Source organism: Saitoella complicata (assembly GCF_001661265.1).
Source record: "Saitoella complicata NRRL Y-17804 unplaced genomic scaffold SAICOscaffold_7, whole genome shotgun sequence".
NCBI classification, from domain to species: domain Eukaryota; kingdom Fungi; phylum Ascomycota; class Saitoellomycetes; order Saitoellales; family Saitoellaceae; genus Saitoella; species Saitoella complicata.
In genome coordinates this window covers 258,359-281,517 of record NW_017566998.1, presented here as the reverse complement: position 1 = coordinate 281,517, position 23,159 = coordinate 258,359, and the positions used below count along the sequence as shown (strand labels likewise).

At 52.2% G+C, this 23,159-nt stretch overlaps 14 protein-coding genes across 14 annotated transcripts; 8 read left to right on the top strand and 6 right to left on the bottom strand.

The window, feature by feature from the left end:
• Window positions 1-160: 160 nt before the first annotated feature.
• SAICODRAFT_34324 (glycosyl transferase) lies at window positions 161-1,318 on the top strand (the record flags this gene model as incomplete). The annotated part of the gene is made up of 2 exons (XM_019168351.1): window positions 161-299; window positions 342-1,318. 2 exons carry the CDS (start codon window positions 161-163, stop codon window positions 1,316-1,318), a joined length of 1,116 nt encoding a protein of 371 aa, XP_019025276.1.
• Window positions 1,319-1,375: 57 nt separating this feature from the next.
• SAICODRAFT_214890 (uncharacterized protein) lies at window positions 1,376-1,783 on the bottom strand. Its single transcript, XM_019166431.1, has one exon. It carries the CDS (start codon window positions 1,652-1,654, stop codon window positions 1,433-1,435), a length of 222 nt encoding a protein of 73 aa, XP_019025275.1. The 5' UTR covers window positions 1,655-1,783; the 3' UTR covers window positions 1,376-1,432.
• SAICODRAFT_78408 (putative elongation of fatty acids protein) lies at window positions 1,598-2,898 on the bottom strand. The gene is made up of 4 exons (XM_019171113.1): window positions 2,885-2,898; window positions 2,413-2,835; window positions 1,954-2,356; window positions 1,598-1,900 (listed from the first exon to the last, which is right to left on the bottom strand). The coding sequence occupies exons 2-4, from the start codon at window positions 2,824-2,826 to the stop codon at window positions 1,722-1,724; spliced, it is 996 nt and encodes a 331-aa protein (XP_019025274.1). The 5' UTR covers window positions 2,827-2,835; window positions 2,885-2,898; the 3' UTR covers window positions 1,598-1,721.
• A 332-nt stretch (window positions 2,899-3,230) lies between these two features.
• On the top strand, window positions 3,231-3,789 carry SAICODRAFT_18241 (COX5A-domain-containing protein; the record flags this gene model as incomplete). Its single annotated transcript, XM_019165924.1, has 3 exons — window positions 3,231-3,399; window positions 3,459-3,700; window positions 3,758-3,789. Exons 1-3 carry the CDS (start codon window positions 3,260-3,262, stop codon window positions 3,787-3,789), a joined length of 414 nt encoding a protein of 137 aa, XP_019025273.1. The 5' UTR covers window positions 3,231-3,259.
• A 55-nt stretch (window positions 3,790-3,844) lies between these two features.
• On the bottom strand, window positions 3,845-6,980 carry SAICODRAFT_70391 (Vps54-domain-containing protein). Its single transcript, XM_019170563.1, has 2 exons — window positions 6,809-6,980; window positions 3,845-6,759 (listed from the first exon to the last, which is right to left on the bottom strand). Exon 2 carries the CDS (start codon window positions 6,575-6,577, stop codon window positions 3,914-3,916), a length of 2,664 nt encoding a protein of 887 aa, XP_019025272.1. The 5' UTR covers window positions 6,578-6,759; window positions 6,809-6,980; the 3' UTR covers window positions 3,845-3,913.
• Window positions 6,981-7,106: 126 nt separating this feature from the next.
• Window positions 7,107-10,689, top strand: SAICODRAFT_214703 (uncharacterized protein). The gene is made up of 3 exons (XM_019166427.1): window positions 7,107-7,403; window positions 7,469-7,547; window positions 7,604-10,689. Coding segments are annotated over exons 1-3 (2,979 nt in total). The 5' UTR covers window positions 7,107-7,401; the 3' UTR covers window positions 10,502-10,689.
• Window positions 10,672-11,644, bottom strand: SAICODRAFT_24466 (NAD(P)-binding protein; the record flags this gene model as incomplete). The annotated part of the gene is made up of 2 exons (XM_019166780.1): window positions 10,672-10,860; window positions 10,916-11,644. The coding sequence occupies 2 exons, from the start codon at window positions 11,642-11,644 to the stop codon at window positions 10,672-10,674; spliced, it is 918 nt and encodes a 305-aa protein (XP_019025270.1).
• A 438-nt stretch (window positions 11,645-12,082) lies between these two features.
• On the top strand, window positions 12,083-13,485 carry SAICODRAFT_55240 (histone deacetylase Clr6; the record flags this gene model as incomplete). Its single annotated transcript, XM_019169360.1, has 4 exons — window positions 12,083-12,238; window positions 12,297-12,661; window positions 12,715-13,104; window positions 13,158-13,485. 4 exons carry the CDS (start codon window positions 12,083-12,085, stop codon window positions 13,483-13,485), a joined length of 1,239 nt encoding a protein of 412 aa, XP_019025269.1.
• A 152-nt stretch (window positions 13,486-13,637) lies between these two features.
• Window positions 13,638-15,327, bottom strand: SAICODRAFT_55265 (serine/threonine-protein phosphatase 2A regulatory subunit delta isoform; the record flags this gene model as incomplete). Its single annotated transcript, XM_019169361.1, has 2 exons — window positions 13,638-14,022; window positions 14,072-15,327. Coding segments are annotated over 2 exons (1,641 nt in total), but the record flags the coding sequence as incomplete, so codon positions are not given.
• A 764-nt stretch (window positions 15,328-16,091) lies between these two features.
• Window positions 16,092-17,317, bottom strand: SAICODRAFT_6448 (pyridoxal phosphate-dependent enzyme, beta subunit; the record flags this gene model as incomplete). Its single annotated transcript, XM_019170074.1, has 4 exons — window positions 16,092-16,201; window positions 16,252-16,948; window positions 16,999-17,192; window positions 17,251-17,317. 4 exons carry the CDS (start codon window positions 17,315-17,317, stop codon window positions 16,092-16,094), a joined length of 1,068 nt encoding a protein of 355 aa, XP_019025267.1.
• Window positions 17,318-18,074: 757 nt separating this feature from the next.
• Window positions 18,075-18,818, top strand: SAICODRAFT_46186 (alternative oxidase; the record flags this gene model as incomplete). The annotated part of the gene is made up of 1 exon (XM_019168845.1): window positions 18,075-18,818. A coding segment is annotated over one exon (744 nt), but the record flags the coding sequence as incomplete, so codon positions are not given.
• Window positions 18,819-19,289: 471 nt separating this feature from the next.
• On the top strand, window positions 19,290-21,545 carry SAICODRAFT_6446 (cysteinyl-tRNA synthetase; the record flags this gene model as incomplete). Its single annotated transcript, XM_019170072.1, has 1 exon — window positions 19,290-21,545. One exon carries the CDS (start codon window positions 19,290-19,292, stop codon window positions 21,543-21,545), a length of 2,256 nt encoding a protein of 751 aa, XP_019025265.1.
• A 193-nt stretch (window positions 21,546-21,738) lies between these two features.
• Window positions 21,739-22,218, top strand: SAICODRAFT_54879 (uncharacterized protein; the record flags this gene model as incomplete). The annotated part of the gene is made up of 2 exons (XM_019169328.1): window positions 21,739-21,919; window positions 21,959-22,218. The coding sequence occupies 2 exons, from the start codon at window positions 21,739-21,741 to the stop codon at window positions 22,216-22,218; spliced, it is 441 nt and encodes a 146-aa protein (XP_019025264.1).
• A 155-nt stretch (window positions 22,219-22,373) lies between these two features.
• Window positions 22,374-23,144, top strand: SAICODRAFT_6444 (alpha/beta-hydrolase; the record flags this gene model as incomplete). Its single annotated transcript, XM_019170070.1, has 1 exon — window positions 22,374-23,144. The coding sequence occupies one exon, from the start codon at window positions 22,374-22,376 to the stop codon at window positions 23,142-23,144; it is 771 nt and encodes a 256-aa protein (XP_019025263.1).
• Between the last annotated feature and the right edge of the window lie 15 nt (window positions 23,145-23,159).

Genomic DNA, 23,159 nt, shown 5'->3' with positions numbered 1-23,159 from the left:
GTTGAAGCGGATTTGCTGCCAAGTGCGCATCCCTGGTAGTCGCAGTCAGCACCGCATCGGAAGTCACCACGAGTCTCGGCGGACTTGGCAATAAGGTTTCGGGATAAACGTCCATAAATATCCGACGTCTGTCTGATCGGACAGCACCGACCTCCACACCATGCCGTCTATTCACTGGCGAAAGCGGCCGTTGGCAGTAGCGTTGAGCTGTATCGCCGTGTTTTCGGTTGCGATCATCCTTCTGCTCAGGAGTACCGGCACAAACATCGATCCCAAGCGATTCGCACATGACGTCTTTCGTAAGAAGCCAGGACCGACGGCGGCTCAGCTTCCACCTGAAGACGGAAAGCGTGCAAAGGCTGCGCTGATCTCCCTGGTGAGAAATTCGGAGATTGATCAGTTGAAGCAGTCCATGACGGAACTTGAAGCGGTGTTCAATCACAAGTTCAACTACCCATGGATCTTCTTTAATGATGAGCCATTCGATGAGAACTTTAAGAAGGTTACCAGGGAGTTGACGAACGCGGAAATCCAATACGAGCAAATCCCCAAGGAGCACTGGGAGGTCCCATCATGGATCAACAAGGACCTAATGTACGCATCCTTCGACAAACTAGCATCCGAGAACGTCCAATACTCAAAGATGCTTTCCTACCACCAGATGTGCCGCTGGAACTCCGGCATGTTCTACAAACACCCAGCACTGGACGATTACAAATGGTACTGGCGCGTCGAGCCCAACGTCCATTTCTACTGTGATATCGACTACGACGTCTTCCGCTTCATGGAGAAGAACAACAAGACATATGGGTTTACGATCAACCTGTACGACTCACCTCAATCCCTTCCAACGCTCTGGCCAACGACAGAGGAGTACATCGACGCACACCCGGAATACCTCGCGCCAGATAACAGCATGGAATGGCTGACGGATGCGACAAACAGACCTCATCACAACTTCCTGGCACACGGATATTCCGCCTGCCACTTCTGGTCTAACTTCGAAATCGCCGACCTCGATTTCTGGCGAGGCGATGCATACGACAAATACTTCGAATACCTCGACAAATCCGGAGGGTTCTTCTACGAGCGATGGGGAGATGCGCCAGTACACAGTATTGGTGTAGGATTGTTCGCGGACAAGAGTCAGGTACATTACTTCGACGATATCGGATACAACCACGTCCCTTTCGTCAACTGCCCTGACCTACCTGGAAAGTGTAGGGGATGTGAACCAAATGAGTTCTTCCGCGGTGTTGGATTGGAAAAGGAAAACTGCATGCCTGTGTGGAACAAAATGATGGAAAAGGCGAACTAGTAGGATCTTTAGCAAAATCTTGGGAGTGATACAGCATATCTTATGGCCGAATGAGCCTGGGCGTTTTGAAGGATGGCGATGGGAGCCATGATACCGACAGCAATACAATCTTAATCATTCACGATAATTATAATCGCAATTACAAGTGCTGCTCTTGTTCAATGGTAGGAATAAAACATGGATTAAAGAGCGAAAATTAGTGAAGCAAACCAGAAATAACACGAAATAGAAGCAGCAGCAAAAATGTACGCAGCAATGCCCATCAAACCAGCCTTCATTATGCAAAGCCGAACACCGCCAAGTGTATTTTTTTGATGTCCTTTTTTTACCGTCCATATCTTCTTCCCGCACCCTCCCAACTTGTCTGAACAAAATCTATGTTGAAATAGTTCATATTCTGAATTTAAACCTTGCGAGAGCGAGGAGAGTTGGCGGCGACCTTGGCGCCGGTGGACTCCCCGTTGACCTTGAGGGACTTCAAGTCCTCGGAGGTGAACTTGGGGTCGATGGCGATGGAGCCGTTCGAAACCTTGCGGTTGGCGACCTTCTTTCCGGCCTTCTTGTAGGTAGCAGCGTAGAAAGCTGCAAATGTCATTAGCCAAAATTCCCAAACTTGAGCCGGGTGTATGCCGTACCAATGAAGAGGAACAAGTAGGAGGTCAAGAGACCGCAACCGAAGAGAGCAGCGAACTCCTCACCAGCGCAAGAACCTTTGTTGGGAAGGGAGGGGAAGTAGTGGAAAGCGAAGTAAGTGTAAGAGGCGAAGTAGACGAAACCCAAGTCCAAAACGAACTGGATGATCTGAGTACGGGTGACCCACTCCTTCCACCAAACGCGGATTCCACGTGCGGAAAGGAAGTAGTACCAGTACATGAGAACATGGACAGTAAGGTTGAGGACGATGGGGACGTAGGAAACGGAGGTGTGGCCGACGAGCTGGGAGTAGCAGAGGAGGGCGGTGGCTCCGTGGTGGTAATAGTGAAGGAAGTTGAGGGGCTTCTTCTTCAAGAAGAGGAAAACGGTGTCGATGAGCTCAATCTGTACGCATACATGTCAGTTTCTGGAAACGTATATGGCTTTTGGGGTCTGCATACGTATTTGGTGAGGTAATTGAGGTAGTACAAAGTGACGATGGGCTGGGTCCAGGCACCGTGAGAGCAGATAGAGTAGAAAACACCGTGACGGACGATGATAGGGAGGATCTGCTCAACCAAGAGGAGCAAAAGCCCGAGAGACAAGAGGGTGAGTAAGACGTTGTGAACTTGGAAGAAGAAGTTGAGCTTCAAGGGGGAGAAGTTCTTCATGATAGCGCGACCGCCGAAGATGACGATGTAGTAGGTGACGAGAGCAGCAACGACCTCCCGAACGGTAGACATAGGAGTCTTTCCGGGGACGAAATCGAAGTCATGGGCAGGGTAGCCCATAACCTTCTCCCATGCGGCATCGAAAAGGGGCCAGAGGTAGACACCGAAAGGACGGTCAATTGACGGCACTGACACTTCAAGCATTTTGCCTGGATAACAATTAGCACGAGAAGAGCATGATGAACAGTATTGAGCATACCGGATTGCTTGAAGAAGACGTAAAGTAAAAAAAAGGAAAGGACGGTGATTGTGTAGGCGGGAATGTTTTGGGTGGTCTCGGGGCGCGCCTGTATTTCAACGCGCTTTCAACCTTTGAGCTGGGGGTTGTTCGGTCAGGCCTAGGGCCCCCCATGAAAATGTGCTCATGTATGGAAATGGGTGTCCTCGGGTAGACTGCTGGCAGTTATGAATTCATGAATCCTGGAACAACTTAGCAACCGGTACGGACGAGAGACGGCCAGCCGGGGACGGGTACGGCTGCCAGTGGATGCACCCCTGGCGAGCTGCTCGCTCATGATTAGGAACTTCCAAACCAGCATACAGTTCAATAGCAAACCAAATCATATACTACCACAAAATGCAGAGATTTACCGCCGCTATCCGTACTGCTCCGGCTCTCCGTGTCGCCCGTGTTCCCAGGGCAATGGCCGCTGCTGGTCAGGTCCGTTCCATGTCCTCCGCTCACGATGAGGAGGACTTCGACTCCTTCAACGCTCGGTATGTCAAGAAACCACGCATGGCACCGTGATCTCGCGACTGATCTGACCAACTTATAGCTACACCAAGTTCTTCGAGGAGTGCGAGGACGTTTTCGAGCTCCAGCGTGGTCTTAACAACTCTTTCTCCTACGATTTGGTTCCTTCCCCAGAGACCGTTACCTCTGCATTGAAGGCCGCTCGCCGTATTAACGACTACCCTACCGCTGTCCGTGTTTTCGAGGGTTTGAGGCAGAAGGTTGAGAACAAGACTCAGTACCAGGCTTACGTGGACGAGTTGGCGCCTATTCGCAAGGAGCTGGGTACGTTGCGCTGGTCCCCGGCATAGTGACGTTCACGACTAACGTTCGTGTTCACAGGTATTGAGCTTCCGGAGGAGCTTGTCCTCTAGACGATGAAAACAGCTGCCGATAGTGTCTAATATTACGAACATTTCCCGTTGATCTCAGTATTGATATGCCTAGTGATGCCTATATGCTCATCCGCTCGATCTGACATCTAACCTTCCATTATGGTTATGCTGCAGATACCGCCTTTCCCTCGACGAGTTTCGCCAAATAATCGCCAGGACCTCGCACACCCTCCAGTTTCGAGAGCCTGTCCTGGAAATACCGCACGTCCGCCAACATGGCCTCCTGCGCCTGAACGGACCGCAGTTCGATACGCCGATACTCTTCGCCCAACCGGGAATTATACCGAGCATGCACTTCGTCCAAAATCGTTTGCAGTCCTATATTATTCAGATATTTTGCCAACACCTTGTGCAACGTCGTAGTTTCCTTCACCAATGCCTCCATGTATGCTTCCGGTTTCTCCGTATTTGCTCTTTCCCAATTGATGGTTGCGAGAGATCGGCAATGCGACTCGAGTCGGTCAGACATGATCGCGACCAGCTTGCTGTGGATTTCATTCTGATGCTCCTGATACGCTCTCTTGACTTTATCGAATTCTGCGATAATGGGGGCTTGGCCGATGTGTCTTCTAGCACACTCCCGCAGGTAAGGCATGAGCGTGATAACGACCGAAAGTGACTGCGATGCCATGGCCAGATGCTTCGCCGTGATATTCTTCAGTCCAGCCGATTTCGTTGCGCCCGCACCGAGAATCACTTGGCATGTCCTCGAGTTGAAAAGCTTCAGTATGTCAAGCATGTTCGCGACGATATCGATACCAAGCACCGGGATGGCGACGAGGAGTTTTTCATACACCTCAAGGGCATCCATAAGCACGATCGTCGAAACAGGCACGTAAAAGGACTGATCCTCAATATCCAAGCTTCTCGACCTCCCCTCATCACCATTCGTTTTCGTCTTCGGTGGCTCCGCTCCAACCCTCAGGTCATTCAACCACTCCTCAGAATCCTTCGTCATCGCCGCAACGATCCGATTCACACTCTGCTGCACCGACGCCGGAACCTCCTCCAACGACCACTGATCCCTCTCCACCGTCCCCGCCTGCCTCGCCATCCTATCCGAATGCACAACCGCAACGAACGCCTTTGCCTGGCTTGACACGCTCCCCTGTAACCCTGTTCCCATCCGTCCCGAAATCGCTTCACACTCCGCAATAAACAGGATGTTAAGTGCGAAATATTGTAAGAAATCGTAGACGCTGAAGCGGGAGTTTTGTTCGGAGCGGACGTTGAGGATTCGGACCATGCGGGATTGTGCGACGTCGACTGCGGCGACGATGAGGTCGTTTATGTCCATGACTTGGCGGGCGCGGATGTCGTCGTTGGTGTCGCTGTTGCCGTTGCCGTTCACCGGCGGCGGTGATCGCCCGATATCCATCGTTGATGTGATGTCAAGTAAGAGTTTGTATTGTGATGACAGGCGGCGAAGGTATTCGACGGTCGAAGTGTAGATACATGCCAACATCTCCCTGAACTCAACCGGAGACATATTCCGCAGTGATCGTGCCAGAGCAATCGTTTTGTCGTTCGTCGACCGTGCTGTGATGTTACTTGATACCGACTCTGCGTCATCGTCGCTTGGCAAATTCTGCTTGATAATCGCCTTGATCTCTTTCATAACAGCATCACGTAAAGACTGAAACGCGCCTTCCATTGACTTGGTTTGCTGCAAAATCTCAAGTGTTCGCTCGATCTCCGGTCGGATGGTTTCAAATGTTCGCGCTTGCTCCATGCTTGTCCTCTGTGATCCATTGCCAGGTTTTCGTAGATTCCGCTGGTAGGAGAAAGATAGTCGATCCAGCGTTTCGCGCGGAGAGATGCTTTCTGCCCATTGTCGTAGGTCTGTGACGAAAATCCGTGCCAGTTCCTTTTCGATGTTTTTGCCTATCCGTGATGAGAGTTGTTTCAGCTGACTACGAGCTCCATCCAATGCCTGTACTTTTGACAGATCCAACTGCAATGTCGGTGCCGCGTCAGTTTTCTGTGACTTTCCTGCGAGCTCGCTATTAAGCTTCTCGATCTCCTCCAACGCCTGCGCATGCTGATCCTTATCAATCAACGCGCCAACATTTTCAATCCTTTGAACAACATCCCTTAGAGCCCTCATCGCTCCCTCCAACCTCGCGACATTCGCCCTCCTCACCCTCAACCTCTCAATCTCCAACCCCCTCACAGCCTGCTCCTCATCAACCTCCCTCAACTCCTCTCTCAAACCCCTAATCTTTTCAACAGCCCCTTCTGACTCATTATGCAAAACCTGTAAATCACTCAGAGCAGAAAAGAACGAACCACTCGCCGTACTAATTTCTTTAATGAGGTGGACTTCGACGGTATCCATGTACCACGATAACTTTTCTTGTAGGATCGCGTTCGTGGCGAGGGCTTTTCGGGATTCGGGGGCGGATGCGGTGGAGCGGATCACGTCGCTGTTTTCGCTGACCATGTCGAAGGTGCGGGGGTTTTCGAGACTGAAATTGTCTTCGAAGAAGATTGGGGGGACGGTCGATAATGGTGTGATGCCGGGGACGGTGTGTCGACGGCTCGGGCGGCCGTGTTCGGATTCGGTGGGGGAGAGGGGGAGGTCGAGGGAGGAGACGGAGGCGAAGGAGCCAGTTCGTCGGAGTGGAAGGCGGGCTCCTGCGATGGTCTTTCCTGGGTGGAGTTGTGCGGCTGCGAAGCGACTCTCGAGTTGTCCAATTACCGAGGAGTCGGATTCACCGTCGGATTCCTTGGCGAGTGTTGAGGTTTGTAGCCGTAATTCCTCCATGCCCAACTCCTTTTGCGCTCTGTATTTCTCATACTCCGTTCCTATCGATGCCAAATATTCTGAAAACTCTGAGGAACTGACTTGTTCGATATCTGTGAAAACAACCGGGGGAATCTCGCGTGGACCAGGCCGTGGTAAGTTCTGTTGAGTGGCGCCGGCCTTCTTGAGGATATTCGCAATTGCTGTACAAATTGTCAGAGAATACCAAACAGGCAAGCACTCAAGTTGTACCATTACCACCTCCAATGCTCACCTCCCTAGATCGCGAAACGTCGGTAGCTGCCGTGTGATTCGAGGCCACCGACAGGACCGAAGCACGGCGATCCGGACCTCTGCGGACATCTATCCGCGGTGCTGGACTGAGAGGCTGTGTGCCAGTCCTGTTCGAATCGATCGAGGAGCTCATTATTTACACGTCATGTACGACTTGAATTGTCCTTTGGTGGTTGTTCTTATGTACGTAGGCCGGTCCAGGGGTCAGCGCAACAACGGAATCGTACTCGCACAACGAGGAGAAGCTCTAGAGACTTGGAGAGACCGAGAAGAGAAGTGGTCTGATCCTCCTTCCGAACTCCTCTACCAACTCATCCAGCCTCCCATTGACAAGACAGCTGTCGGCGACAAGCGAGCGGCTATACCTTTGCGTTTAGAGCATACCGGGGCGTTCATCCGTGACCTTAGTGTGCCGCTTCTTGCAAGCCGGTTAGGCACTTGGTAGATATACGGTGCGAAAAGGCCTCATCGACCCAAGGAAGCCCTAGGATACTGATCGCACGAACGATACAACTCCCTGATCGTCTTCACGACGTCGCATCTCATCGTCCATGTGAGTTTTCTGCGAGTGTATCGCGGGTGCGGAGAGGGATGGAGGACTGACTGCTCTCGTTACAGGAAGTTCGGCAAGTCACTCGTCCGGCAGCAGATCCCCGAGTATGCCGCAAACTACATCAACTACAAGGCGCTCAAGAAGGTTCGTCGTCGCGTCTTTTCTGAAGACCGGGCAAGTGCTGACGACAACCTGTACAGATCATCAAATCCCTCGAAGACTCCTCCGGCCCGACAAGCCTTCAAGAAAACAAAGGCACCTTCTTCTTCAAACTCGAACGCGAACTCGAAAAAGTAAACGCGTTCTACCTCCAAAAAGAGGCCGACCTCCGCCTCCGACTACAAACCCTCCTCGACAAGAAGCGACAAGTACTTTCCTCTGATCCGACTGCGACGGCGACGGCGAATTCGTCGTTGTACGCGTTACAGGAGGGGTTTCAGGCCTTTGATCGGGATTTGACCAAGTTGCAGCAGTTTGTTGAGTTGAATGCGACGGGGTTTTCGAAGGCGTTGAAGAAGTGGGATAAACGGTCAAAGTCACATACGAAGGAGTTGTATTTGTCGTCGCAGGTTGATGTTCAGCCATGTTTCGATCGCGAGGTCATTACCGGTCTTGCCGATGAAGCAAGTGCCTCGATCCTGGAGTTGGAGAGATGGGCGGGTGCACAAGGCGAGAAGATCGACCTCGAAGCGCTGAGAAGCCCCGGGCGGATTGATTTGGAGGCGGAGACGGTGAACGCGATTAACGCAGGTGACTCGAGAGCATGCAGCGAGCTCGTGCCGAAGCTTGAAGCCAGCACGCCCGATGCTGTCACTTCAGCGTTCCTCCGCGCCATCATGAGCGCGCCGGATGAGGCGCTCCTACTAATCCTGGTACAGTCGCCCGTCTTCGATGTCTCTCGCCGGGACGAAATCACCGAGCGCGGTGTTCTCCACGAGATCTGTGCAACAGGCCGTGAGCAATGTCTCCAGCACCTCCTCCAACACAGAATACCACAACTATCCCCCGAGCTCGTCAAACAAAAAGATATCTACGGTCGTACGCCATTACACTACGCCGCGATGCGCGGACATGGGGAGTGTGTTCGTGCGCTACTCACACAAGAAGGCGTCGTTCAAGCACTTAACGGGCTTGATCACGATCATTTCTCGGCTCTGGTGTACGCTGTGCAGAACGGACACGAGAAGTGCGCGAGGTTGATTGTCAAAAAAGAAGGTATCGTCATTAACCCAGAGAACCCAGAAAGCGAGTACGCACCCCTCAGCTTGGCATGTGCCTACGGCCACCTGAACATCGCGGTCCTACTCCTTGAACACGGTGCCGTATCTGCGCCTAACAGCGAGGGGTTGTACCCGATCCATCTCGCTGCTCGTGCAGGACATATGGGCTTCGCGAAGATTTTCGGAAATGAGAATCTGGATATCAAGGATAAATTCCAGAACTGGACGCCGGTATTCCACGCTGCGAGCGAAGGGCATGAGAGTGTGTTGAAGGAGTTGCTACAATTGGGTGCAAGGGTTGATATTAAGGATGAGAGTGGTCTTGAAGCGGCGTACCACGCTGCTTGGGAAGGTCATCTGGGATGTATGCGGATGCTTCTCGATGTTCGGGGTTCTGCTCCATTGGGTATGGTACCACGAGCGATGGGCACCCCCAGCCCGATGGGAAGATTAGGTGCTGTCGATTTGGAGGTCATGGAGTCTATCCCGAGTCTTGAGTTGCCACCTCCAGTTATTCCATTCAGGAAATACGGCCACAACTACCTCGACAACAAAACTCTCGTCCGCGTCACCCTCGGCCATGGCCGGAAACTGAATGGACAACAAGCTGCGGTCGAGCTCTTCTCGAAGGAGGCGCCGGGACAGATGTCGAGTGTGGTTTCTGCACGGTTGGTGGTGAGGTCTACGACGGATATATTTGTGTTGCCGCATACCTTTGTGCTGCCGCTTGCGGATGAGACGCAGGGTATGGAGTTCCAGGTTGATGATGTTGAGACGTTTAGTCTCGCGTTTGAGATCTTTCCTACCTTTGGAAGTAAGATCATCGGGAAGGGTGTTGCTCTTGCGCCATTGCTCAACCAAGATAAGACTCTTGTCGTCGCTTTGATGGATCCACAACTCCGAATCATCGGTCGTGTGTCGTTTGAGGTCGATGTCGTTCAGCCGTTTGTCAAGTCTGGGAATCAGAAGCCGAGGGTGGTGGAGACGTATTGGAAGTCCACCGTTAACACCCAGCCTTCTGTGCCGGAGAAGAAGGGGCCACTGACGGCGCAAACCACTACGAGCTCTAGCTTGCGAGGCGATAATTTGTGCATTGACGTAGCTGTGACACGAGATCGTGTCGCTGTCGTGCACCCCCGGAGTCAGAAGATCATGGTGCAGGGTTTGCAGCTAAAGGTGCAGGGTGTGGATTGGGTGCATTTCAAGACCTTTACTGGAGCTGACTCTCCTGAGCTCTTGTCGCGGTTGAGAAGCGCTGCGAATGCGGTGGAAGCCGCTCAGCTCCTGTCTGGCGGTTACTCGGCTAGCCTCCGCGATTTCTTGGAAGCTTTGCCCGTGGACATCGGTATCAACATGGAGATCCAGCCTCAGGAGCGTGATGTCAACATCTACGTCGATGCCGTCCTTCGCGACGTCTTCTTGCATGCAGAGAACACAAAGGCCGCGGGTGACAACACCATGGAGGACCAAAGACCATCGACGAGACAGATCATGTTCTCTAGTTGCGAGCCTCTGGTTTGTACTGCTTTGAACTGGAAGCAACCGAATTACCCGCTTTTCTTCATCACGAGATGCTGCGATAGGAGGATGTGTTTGCCGGCAAAGTACAGACAGTGTGGGTCCATCAAGGATGGCGTCAAGTTTGCCAAGTCGAATAACCTTCTCGGTATAATCGTCGATGGCGAGATTTTGACAAAGGTCCCGCCGTTGGTGCAGAGCATCAAGGAAGCCGGTTTAATGCTGGGAGCTACTGTGGATTCACAGGCATCTGTTCAGGATTTGGAGACCAAGGCGGATTGTGTCATTGGAGAGGTTGGATCGATTAGCAGTATCTGTCGATTCTCTGATAACAGCGAGGAGTATTTTGACGGTATCTAAAATAGCGTGTGGGGTATGAAAGCGAACGTATAGAGCGATATGAGAATCCGTAAGATAGTCCGAGATTACAGTCAAGCGACCGAAGCTTAGTCACGGTCAAAAATCGAAGCTAAGAATGTATTACTTGCCCAAGCCTGAGTCTATGTTGATTCATTGTCCAGCACATGTACTTATTTGTTCGCAGTCAAACGACGCTGCCACCATTGCTTGAAGTCAACGTGATCAACCGAGATGCCTGCATCCTGAAGCGTCTTAGTCGACAACTTGCAGTCCCTGGGTCTAATAACTCCAGGTGTTTGCTCGACGGTGTCTTGAGCGATCAGGTGGTCGATAGGAAGGCCAAGGATGTCACCAAAGATCTTTTCTCACGGTTACTCATACTGGAATTAGAGGGAAAGGCTGATGAAGACGAACCTGGCAAATTTCGTACTTGGTGTATTTCTGGTCAGCAGAGAACTGGAAGACGCGGGGCTGATCCTTGCGAGACTCCTCAGTAGAGTATTTCTGCGCAAGGTCCTTCAAGACGTGTGCAACGTCCTCGACATTGGTGGGGAAACGGGCGGCCCAGTGGTCCATCTGGACATCCTTCTTTCCGGCTTTGTTCCAGACAGCATCAACCAAAGTGTTGATGGAGGACTCAGAGTTCTCGCCGGCGCCGTAGAGGACAGGGATACGGAGGGCAATGGTGTTGGGTGATTCAAGGATAGCGAGCTCACCGTTGAGCTTGGTGTGTCCGTACCAGTTGGTAGGGTTGGTCTTGTCGTCAACCTCGTACGGGGCGTTTTGACCGTCAAAGACGTAGTCTGTGGAGATGTAGATCACGAGGGGCTTGGAAGCTGACTTGGCCGCTGCCTCCGCAAGCTTCCTCGTTGCCTTGACATTGAGCTTCTCAGTATACTCTTGCTGCTTCTCGCTGACATCAGGCCTGCGTTCAGCCGCACAGTGAATAACGACAGATGGCTGCTCCTGCTCAATCAAGGATGCCACGGCCTCATGGTCGAGGAGATCGAGCTTGACGAGCGGAGGCTGAGCACGAGTAAGTCCAGTACCCACAACCTTGTAGGATTTCTCAAACTCCTTGTAGACAGCACGTCCGAGGAGACCAGAGGCACCTGTGACAATTGCGGTTTTTTGAGAAGACATCGTGAAATTGGTATGAAGTTGAGGTGTGACATCGGCCCCTGTAACGTGTATAGTCGAGTTCTAAAGTCCCACGAAAGACGGTATACCATGCTACATATACGCCGGAGAACCCTGGAATATTCAGACCGGCGCATTCATTCTCTGCCAGTCTCTCCATCTCCGCTCCCTGGCAACTCTGTCTGGGGTCCCTCGCTTGGCCGCCTGTAGCCCCTGGCGCAGGCCGCGGTCGCCGTCGGGAGCTCGAAGGCAGCGAAGTCTCCAACAGATCCAACAGATCCAACAGATCCACCCTCCTCCATCCCGTTCGATCTCGACCAGCGAGACCTAAAGGCTCCAGCTTTTGCACCCTATCCACGCGTCCAGCACTCAGAAGTTGCCAACCTGGAGACTCCCGGCGATAACCCGTTGACCCCCAACCTGACGTCCGCCGAGGCGAACATGGTCCCAAATCCCAAGTCGCGTGTATCGTATTTTTACGATACCGACGTCGGGAACTACCATTATGGTCCCGGGCATCCCATGAAGCCACATCGCATGCGAATGACACATAACCTTATTCTCAATTATGGGCTGGACAAGAAGCTGGACGTTCTGGTAGGTATCCCAGACAGATGAGATATGGATTTGCATGACTGATGATGTGTGGATGTAGAAACCAAGACGCGCAACGGCAAAAGAAATGGCACGAATCCACACCGATGAATACGTCGACTTCCTCTGGCGCGTAACACCGGACACCATGGACAAATTCGTCGCACACCAATCCAAATTCAACGTCGGAGAAGATTGTCCCGTGTTCGAGGGTCTATCAGAGTTTTGTTCAATTTCGGCTGGAGGATCGATCGGTGCGGCACAGAAGCTGAATTGCGGTGATTCGGATATTGCGATTAATTGGTCGGGAGGACTGCATCACGCGAAGAAGAGGGAAGCTTCGGGGTTCTGTTATGTCAATGATATCGCGCTGGCGATCATGGAGCTGCTAAAATACCATCAGCGCGTGCTATACATCGACATTGAGTAAGTCTGCACCACCCGAGAACCCGAGACGGCATCGTTAACAAGCTTCTTAGTGTCCACCACGGCGACGGTGTCGAAGAACTCTTCTACACGACCGACCGCGTAATGACCGTGTCCTTCCACAAGTACGGCGACTACTTCCCCGGCACCGGCGAACTCGGCGACATTGGCCAAGGCAAAGGCAAACACTACGCCGTAAACGTCCCCTTACGCCAAGGCATCGACGACGAGACATACGCATCAATATTCGAGCCTACGATTCAGGCTGTGATGGATTGGTATCGACCGACGGCGATCGTGTTACAGTGTGGTGCAGATAGTTTGAGTGGGGATCGGTTGGGGTGTTTTAACTTGAGTCATAAGGGGCATGCCAATTGTGTGAAGTTTGTGAAGAAGTTTAATGTGCCATTGGTGATTGTGGGTGGTGGTGGATACACAATCAGGTAAGTCGACTGCAGTCATTCATTCCTTGCCTGAAGCTGACATGATCGAATAGAAACGTGTGCCGAGCATGGACATACGAGACTGGTTTGCTGGTTGGTGAACAACTCGACCCAGAATTGCCTTATAACGACTACTTTGACTACTTTGGCCCTGATTACCGACTGGAGGTCCCAAGCTCAAATATGGAGAACGGCAACACTCCCGCATATCTGGAAAAGATCCGTCTTCAAGTACTGCAAAACCTCAGTAACACCAAGTTCGCGCCGAGTGTCCAGATGCAGGACGTCCCGCCAGACTTCTTTTCAAGAGACGACGAGGATGAGGATGATATCATCAATCCGGACAGTAGACCCCGGGATTGTCGTGAGCTTTGGGAATAAAGGACTGGGGTCGGGCAAGGCTAAAGGGAATACTAAGGTGGCGGGTTCGGGATTTAAAATTAAATGAAAATTGGATCTGGTACCGTCTCCTATCCGTATCGTATTCCTGTAAGCGAAATGTCGATAAAATGTGACAACTTTTCCCGCCGAATTCACTCCTGGTCATCGCCGTTCTGCCCTTGCAATTGCTCTTGCTCCTCAGCTTCCTTCTCAGCTGCACGTTCCTCGCCAATATCAACTTCACCCAATGGCCTCATTCCCTCCAAAGTTACACGCGAGAACTTCTCGGCAACTGCTGCTTCTTCGTGGGCCTCTACCTGCACTTCCGCTGTTACGCCAGAATCCTGCTCGACATAGCTATGGTTCTGTGGGTTCTTCGCCATCTCTACGATTGCCTGCCATCGTTCTTCCCGTTCCCGTTCACGCTGGTCTCCACTTTCTTTCGCGATCTTGTACTCGTTCGAACACTCGTCGAACAACGAAGGGCTAATCTCCATGAAAAGCTTCAGTGCATTGAAGATCATGCCGTGAATCGTACTATAAGGTTACGTTAGCTTGAATCAAACGGCATATTGGGTAGACAAACCGATTCCAATGGTGCTTCGAATTCTCGTAAAGAGCTGGGAACATGATCGGCAGAATCACATTCACGTTCTCGCTGATCAAGTTACAGAAGTACTCATTGTTCCAGAAGAACAGAGCCCGCTCTGCAACCTGGAAATGCTGGCTTGAAACCGACTTGGCGAGTTGTCGGAAAAGTGGAACCTGGATCTTGACAAACTCCGTAGGCTCCATGACTTCGAAAATATCCTCAACCTCGTTCAGGAACATAACCTCTTTGGGGCTGTTCACCTTAGGCCAGTACCGCAACAAACCGAACACGACTTCCTCTGTCAATCCTGGATCCTTCTCGAGAAATTGAACGATACAGTATGCAAGCTGTGGGTGGTACATGGAAAGCGACTTGACCTTGTGAAGTGGCAGCAGCACTCTGGTCAAGAAGAGCTTGTGCTCTTCCTTCAGCGGTAAAGCGAAACCGTTGATGATGCTTCCAAGAATCTCCAACAGTTCGGCAACGCCGTTGAACCGTTCAGTCTCGTAGATGAATTGGAAGAAGACGTTGTTGATAGACCGTCGGATGAAGGATCGCAAGTTCAAGAACTTCCCGTAAATGCGATGCAGCGTCGTTTTTAGGAAATCTCTTTCACGTGGATCCTCGCTATCGAACAGCTCGAGCAAATTCAACACAAAATGCTGGTCGATGTATGCTTTCGCAATGTTGGTGTTGAAGTCTGGAGATTCGATGAACCTGAGAAAGAATTCGTAAACGACTTGCAAGTGCGGCCACGAGACCTCAAGAACAGGCTCATCTTCTTCAGGATCGAATGCCTCGCCAGTTGGGTTGAGAGGAGGAGGAATAGGCCGGAAGAGGTTATTGGCGAACATCGTAACCACCTTGGGGTAAAGCGGCTCGGTGATAACATTGCGGTTGCTCGAGACATATTCGAGAAGTTCGTGTAGTGCCATCCGCTTCACCTCCTTACTCTTCATGTCGGCAGACGCGTCGTTAAAATCGAAGATAACATTACACTGCTCCAATTTCTGAATGAACAACTCCTGTCTGTTACTGGTAGGCACCTCATGGAATGCGGGCAGCTTTTCGAGTTCTCTGCGCTCGGACGGGTAAAACCGAGATGAATGCTGCCTCTTTGGTGTTCGCACGCCTTCGCCCAACGTTACGTCCTTTGGTGTGGTTTGGAGTCTGTCGAATGCGTTCTGCTTGGATACATGCTTGGGGAGGCCAAGCTCGTTGGGCATAGTTTCCGTAGCGCCAGGCGGTGGAGGTGTCTGTTAAATCACATTAGAACGTAGTCTTTCATAGTGTTGTGCGTCGACGCCTTACCGTAGGAGACGGGCTGACTATCAGCGTCGGCGCCTCACCGGAGCCCGTCCGGTGCAGCTTGTGTTCCGGCTGTGGTGTAGTAGGCGCCGGAGGTCCTGGCTGAGCGGCGAAGTTTGTGAATGTAGGAGTAGCCGTCTCAGGAGTTGAAGGTGCGGGTGTCTTCTCCATTGTACTTGACTTCTCGTTCTTGTCGACCTTCTCGGCTTTCTTGTCGGACGACGACGACGATTTCTCGTCTTTCTTCTTTGACGACGAGTTATCCTTCTTCTTGTCGCTGTCGCTCTTGTTTCGCGAGAGCTGCACAAGCGATCAGTCGTCTGCGGGAGATACAGTCACGGTCCGACGGGTACATACCACGCGATTCTTGAAGCCCTTCATGATGCCAGAAGGAGAATGTATGCTGGGCAATCAGGCAGACCACGGCGAATCAAGAGGCAGACTTGTAATCGATCAGGGTGAATGCTGAGGTGACTCGTGGTCGTTATTATCTACAGCTTGTTCGTCGTTGTGTTGGTGTAGTGCTTCCCCCCTGCTGCTTAGGCCCAATGCATGACGGAACAAGCTCACCGGGCTGCCCGTTAGCCCAAGTTTAACCAGCCTCGAGACAAAGCGATATTACGAGAAGACCGAGTATTGTTCTTTCTTGATATAAATGATTTTGATATGTCCCTCAACTGCTATTGCCCGGGATACACCCTCCTTTTTAGTCCAGCACGGCGTACTTCTTCAAGTGTTCTGGGATGGCTCCCATGAGCTTCTTACTCTCGAGCCACTTCTTGCTGAAAAGCCTGGTCTGATAACGGTAGGCACCATCTGCTTTGTTGTTAGTTGTTGATCGAAGTTGCGATGGGAGCTTCACGTACCGCAAATAATAGTAACAATCTTCTTCCCAGGACCCATCTGTCTGGCCATCTCGTACGCGGCAACAACGTTCAAAGCACTAGAAGCACCAACGTAGAGACCTTCCTCGTCCAAAAGACGGTAAACCATCTCGATAGTCTTCTCGTCGGGAATGGACAAAGCATCATCGATGAGGCCAATGTCCTGAGCCATGTTGTCGGTGACACGTCCCTGTCCAATACCCTCGGTGATGGAGCCTCCTGACCGCTCAGTAGACTTTCCGCCAGACTTGACGTAGCTATACAAACAAGAACCCGGTGGGTCAGCAAGGAAGACTTTGACGCGGCCCTCCGACTTCTCCTTCAAGTAGCGAGTGATACCGGCGAGGGTGCCACCAGTACCGGTCGCACAGGTGAAACCATCAATCTCTCCCTTGGTCTGAGTCCAGATCTCGGGACCGGTGGTCTCAATGTGTGCCCGACGGTTTGCAATGTTGTCGAACTGGTTAGTCCAGACAGCGTTCTCCCGCTCTTCGGCGAAGCGACGCGCCTGATGGTTGTAGTTTTGGGGGTTCTCAAAAGCGACAGCGGGCACGGGGTAAACCTCGGCACCGAGCATGCGGAGGAGGTCGACCTTCTCCTGGGACTGGGTGTTGGGCATGAAGATCACACACTTGTAGCCCTTGTCACGGCAGACGTGGGCAAGACCGATACCAGTGTTCTGTCACAGAGTTAGTCATAATCAAGGGAAATCGGATTGCGGCTGCGTACACCAGCGGTACCCTCGACAACGGTGCCTCCAGGCTTGATCAAGCCGCGCTCCTCGGCGTCCTTGACAACGAATAGAGCAGCACGGTCCTTGACGGAACCTCCAGGGTTCATCCACTCGGCCTTTGCATAGATATCACAGCCAGTCTCCTTGGAGAGACCCTTGATGCGGACGAGCGGGGTGTTTCCGATAGCACCTACAGACCCTCTGATCAGCCTCAGCTCCACCTTGTGTGACGTGGATCAGCAACTTACCGACAAAGCCAGTGACGGGAGAGCGGAAGTCGGCGACCTGCCGCAGGATCCTTGTTGCCTTGAACATTTTTGTTTGGTCGACTCGAGGCCGTTGTCGTGATTTTGTATGAACTCGGCATACGGTGCCATGAACTTGCAGCATCTTGCAGTGAGGGGCATACTAACATGGCATTTGGCCAAAGGCTCAGTCAGATGTTGAGAGTAGGCATAAGAGAAATCAGATGTTGAGAGTAGGCATAAGAGACCACTTTCTTCGGCTGCGAGGACTCACTCCGGAGAGCGCGCTTGTGACTTCGTTTCCCTTCGCCAAATCGCCCCCCCCCCCAACGGCCGCGGGTACGGCAAGACTTCGGAGGCTTTATGTACCTAGGTAACTCATAACCCGAACCGGGCCGATTCACTTGTAGGCGAGCCCTCTGTAGACGTTATTGCCTGTTGATGCAAACACCGGGCGACGCCGAGAGTCGGCGAGTTTAATACCTGGAGGTTGAGAACGGTCGTGTGGGCCTGCCCTTGTGATGCTGAGGCAATTCGCCATACGTCCAATGAGGGCTGTGTAAATATAAAGGCCGTGGGGCAGCTCACAACCTACCGCTTCGCCGTCAAATCATACCACACTTCTATACCAACAAATGCTCAGCTCTACAACAGCTAGGACACTGAGAACTCGTACGATCCCGCTACTGTCTAGGCAGCCTAGTCTTTATGCATCAACCCAACGTCTGGGTGCTACGCTTGCTTATCGATACGTCGCCTCTTCGAGCGCCAAACGTTCGCCGCACTCTGAGCTTCGCACCTCCGCCGAAGGAATTTCTGAGTACATCTGGCACCACCCCGTCTATACCGATGAACAGATCAACGGCGTAAAGATCATGCACCGTGAGTGCAAGTCATGGAGCGACAAGGTAGCTTTGACGGCGGTGAGGGTTATGAGGTGGTGCTTCGACTTTGCTACTGGGTACAAACACTCCGCCGACGTCGCCTCCGGCAAGGTCGATCCCAGCTCGGCTCAAGCTACGCAGCAGTTCGCCATGACACCAGAGAAGTGGTTGATCCGTATCATCTTCCTCGAGTCTATCGCAGGTGTACCAGGGATGGTTGGAGGAGCATGTCGACATCTTCGTTCATTACGTGTGCTAAAGCCCGACAACGGAAGATTGGAGACTTTGTTGAGTGAGGCCGAGAACGAGAGGATGCATCTCTTGACATTCTTGGAGATGAGGCACCCCGGATGGTTCATGCGTACCATGATTATTCTCGGACAGGGAGTCTTCTACAACCTGTTCTTCGCTTCATACCTGGTGTCGCCACGCACCTGCCACCGCTTCGTCGGATTCCTCGAGGAAGAGGCCGTTATCACATATTCTCGCTGCATCGCTGATCTCGATGCTGGCAAGTTACCGGCATGGAAGGACTACCCTGCACCAGAGATCGCGAAGAAGTACTGGGGACTGGGGGATGATGCCACCCTTCGGGACGTTTTCTTGGTGGTTCGTGCCGACGAGGCAAACCACCGACATGTCAACCACAGTTATGCCAACCTTGGACCTGATGATCCCAACCCATTCCGAGAGGGCGAGTTGAAGACGGGGTTGGGTGAGGATATGGTTGCCGATATGGACATGGACAGGGAGGCGGGGATCTTGAAGAGGGGCCATGCTAGGGCCGATTTGAAGGATAAGGGGATTGGGTTCGAGAAGAACGAGATGAAGTAACGCTCCTCGATGATCGTTACCAGCAAGTTTACTTCAGCTGGTCTGCAAACATAATATCACTCTTCTATCACTGCTCTCTCTTGTCTGCGTTCAATTTCACGCGCACCGCCGCGACTCGCTGCCTGTACGTATACGTGCTGCACGTGACGGGTACCTTTACTTTAGAACCTTACCATAGTACAGGCAGTACATTGTCCCTGGCGGAGGAAATCTTGTATGCAAATACGTGTCCAATTCTGGCAAGCATTCATCAAGTCAAGTTCTCCAGTTCGTTCCCGGATCCCCAATTTCTTTTCTCCCAGATCCGCCCGGTTTTGCAGCACGATGTCGACCGATCGCACCCGTCAACCACCATGGCATGCGCCTGCCGCGACTGAGGTTCCGACTTTGAAGGTGTGGAACTCATTGACACGGTCAAAGGTGGATTTCGTGCCGAGGGAAGGAAGGAAGGTTACTTGGTACTCCTGTGGACCTACGGTTTACGACGCATCGCACATGGGACACGCAAGAAATTACGTTACGGTCGATATTTTGCGCCGTATTTTGAGAGACTATTTCGGATACGATATACTGTTTGTTCAGAACGTCACCGATATCGATGACAAGATCATTGTCAGGGCGAGACATCTGTACCTCTTCAAGGAGTTTGTGAAGGAGAACCCGACTGTGACTCCGGAGGTCGTAGAGAAGGTGAAGGCAGCATACTCCAAATACGCAATGGACAACGCAAGTGCTCCTGGAGCTGTCGAGGAGCTGGGGGCCTTCACCGCTGGATTGGATTTGGCGAAGGAGAAAGAGCAGAACCCTAAGTTCGCAATGCACTTGACTGCCCTCCAGAAGGCCGCGCATGCTATCGCTAACGCAGGCAAGCTTCCTACAGAGGAGTGGATGGAGTCTGTCAAGGATGTTATCGTCCCCGTATTGGACGCGGAGAAGGGCTCCAGCCTTTCCGACCCCGCAATCTTCCGCGACCTCGCCGCCTATTGGGAACGCAGCTTCAACGACGACATGAAGATGCTCAACGTCCTCCCACCAACCCTCGTCACCCGCGTCTCCGAATACGTCCCCGAAATCGTCGAGTTCATCCAAACCATCATTTCCCGCGGCTACGCCTACGAATCTAACGGTTCCGTCTACTTCGACACCGCTGCTTTCGAGGAGAGCGGGAAGCACAGCTACGCCAAACTCGAGCCATGGAATAAGGGTAACAAGGAGTTGATCAAGGAGGGTGAGGGATCGTTGTCGAAGACGCAGGGAAAGAAAAATAATTCTGATTTTGCATTATGGAAGGGATCGAAGCCCGGAGAGCCTATGTGGTCTTCTCCGTGGGGTGAGGGACGTCCGGGATGGCATATCGAGTGCTCTGTCATGGCTTCTGCGATTTTGGGTGAGAACATCGATATTCACACTGGTGGTGAAGATCTGGCTTTCCCTCATCACGACAATGAGCTTGCTCAGAGTGAGGCATACCATGACTGCCCTCAATGGATCAACTACTTTTGGCACACCGGCCACCTTCACATTGAGGGTGCAAAGATGTCCAAGTCCTTGAAGAACTTCATCACCATCGGCGAAGCTTGCGAGAAGTACTCTGCACGACAGCTGCGATTGGCGTTCTTGATGCAGTCATGGAACGGACGTATGGACTTCAAGGAGGCTCTGGTGCAGCAGGTCCAGGCTTTGGAGAACTCGATGAACAACTTCTTCACGAACGTTAAGGCTATTGCTGCGGATGAGAAGGCAAAGGAGGATAGTGGTATCACTATTCCCCAGCGGTTTACGGCGTTGGAGAGGGCTTTGTTCAAGGACTTGGATGCGGCGAAGAAGACTGTTCATGCTTCCTTGTGTGACAACTTCAACACTCAGGGTGCCATAAACGCGTTGTCCGACCTCGTTGCGAAGACGAACATCTACATCAACACCGCTAAGGCTGAGGTTGACGTTCCTGCTATCTCCGAGGTCGCTAGGTGGGTGACCAGAACCCTCAGCACCTTCGGGTTGGACGCCGAGTCGTCCGATGCTATTGGCTGGAAGGAGGCGGACCAGGCTGCAGCGGGAGGAAACAAGGAGGAGACCGTCCTCCCCTACGTCCGTGCACTCTCTACCTTCCGTGACAACATCCGTGCTCTGTCTATGGCAAAGGCTGATCCTAAGGAGATGCTCGCCTTGTGTGACCGTCTTCGCGATGTTGATTTGGTCGACCTCGGCGTCATGCTCGACGACCGTGAGACTGGTGGTGCCCTCGTCAAGTTCGTCGACCGTGAAGAACTGCTGCGCATCCGAGAAGAGAAGGAAGCAAAAGAGCGGGAAAAGCAGGAACGCAAGGAGGCGATGAAGAGAGAAGCCGAGCGTAAGCGTCTGGAAAAATTGGAGAAGGGACGGACGAGGCCGGAGGAGATGTTCAAGACCAAGGAGTACTCTGCGTGGGACGAACAGGGATTGCCGACACTGGATGCGGAGGGTCAGGAAATCGCGAAGAGCAAGAAGAAGAAGTTGACGAAGGAATTTGAGCAGCAGAAGAAGCTGCATGAGGAATTCCTAAAGTGGCGGGAGGAGGAGGCGAACGGAGTTATCGCATGAGCTCGAGTAGGTGAGACGTAGTACGTCAGCAACATTCTGATATTTTCATATAAGGATTAAAAGGAAAGATACCCTTACGACAATGTTTTCGCACGGCCCAGTAATGACGTGACGTCACAGGGTACAAACATCCCCAGCGGACGGCAGAGAAGTCAAGCAATATCCCGACTGTAATCGCAACAGCCAGTTCATCATGAGCCCTTCGCAACTGGAATCCTCGAAGTCTCTCTGCGCCGCGTTTGCTGATCCATCAGTCGATCCGGAATACCTCCTCTCTCACTTCTCCTCCGACGCAACAGCCCACGAGCATGGTCCACAAACAGACACTATGCCTTTTCTCGGTCGAACAATACCAGGTATCTCCATAGATGGTCGTTTATAGCCTAGGCTAACAGGCTCATCGCGGGATGCAGTAAAAATCTACATGCCTCTACTCCAAAAGTATGTCAAGTTCTCGGACATGTCATTCTTTGATTACACCTCCGATCCTGGGACATCGAGATTGAGTGTGAAGGGCAAGGCAACATTTACGTGGACTGCAACGCACAAGAGCTGGGATGAGGTCTTCACCTATGTCCTTGGATTCGATCAAGATAGCAAGGTTAAGACGTACGAGGTATGGGCCGATCCATTGAGCTTGTACGCAGCTGCGAAGGGCATGAAGCTGGAGTAGAGGGTACACAGAAACACGGCCGGTTTTCAGTTTCTAGCAGGCATGAATAATATATCCGAGTTCGAGTTTCCCACGGCCTCACGCGAAGCTGTGTTCCCGCAGTTGGAACTTTGCAGATGTAACGTAGACACGACCTTTCACGCACCCGTAACAAAATGCCACCAACGACTGTTGCACACTTCGAACCCCGTCTTCCAGAGCGCGAAGACTTTCCCTCCCCTCTCATCGCCGGTATTGTACCTCATCCACCCTCCTCCGGCCCCCTAACAAACCTTGTCATCTTCCTCCATGGTCTTGGGGACTCCCACATCTCCTTTGCCCGCCTTGCCCATCACCTCCAACTACCAGAAACAGCATGTGTCTCAATACAGGGGCCAAAAGCAGTGCCGATGTTCGAGGAGGGATATTGGATGTGGACAGAGGATATTGAGTTTGGGAGTGATGGGAACGTGAGCGATGATGGTGATTTCAGAACTGCCAGGGCAGGGTTACACGAGCTTATCAAGGTTTTGACAAAGGAGAAGAAGGATGGTGGGTGCGGGTTCAAGCCACGGAATGTGCACATCTTTGGGTTTGGGCAGGGTGGGGTTTTAGGTCTTGATGTTGCTGCGCAGTCGCCGGTCGACTTGGGGAGCATGATCTCTGTCGGAGGTGTACTTCCGTCCTCCACACCAACACCAAGTAGCAAGAAGACAACAAAGGTATTGATCTGTGGAGGTGACGAACAATCCCGGGTCACCACGAAAGAGTTTGAGAGGATTAAGAGCATGTTCAACCAATGCCAACGGGTGATATGGAGAAACCATGAAGGAGACGGTATGCCAACACCAAGTGCAAGAGCAGAATGGACACCCATCATGGCGTTCTTTGGGCAGAATTTGCAGAGGATGGCGGGTATTCCGAGGGATGCAGTAGAGATGTTGTGAAACGCTATGTAATAG

Coding starts and splice junctions, on each gene's coding strand:
- SAICODRAFT_214890 (XM_019166431.1), bottom strand. CDS start 1,654: ATGGACGGTAAAAAAAGGACATCAAAAAAATACACTTGGCGGTGTTCG.
- SAICODRAFT_78408 (XM_019171113.1), bottom strand. CDS start 2,826: ATGCTTGAAGTGTCAGTGCCGTCAATTGACCGTCCTTTCGGTGTCTAC. Junction 2,357..2,412: donor TCAATTACCTCACCAAATAC/GTATGCAGACCC, acceptor GTATGCGTACAG/ATTGAGCTCATCGACACCGT. Junction 1,901..1,953: donor CTACTTGTTCCTCTTCATTG/GTACGGCATACA, acceptor TGACATTTGCAG/CTTTCTACGCTGCTACCTAC.
- SAICODRAFT_70391 (XM_019170563.1), bottom strand. CDS start 6,577: ATGGAGGAATTACGGCTACAAACCTCAACACTCGCCAAGGAATCCGAC.
- SAICODRAFT_214703 (XM_019166427.1), top strand. Junction 7,548..7,603: donor ACTACAAGGCGCTCAAGAAG/GTTCGTCGTCGC, acceptor CAACCTGTACAG/ATCATCAAATCCCTCGAAGA.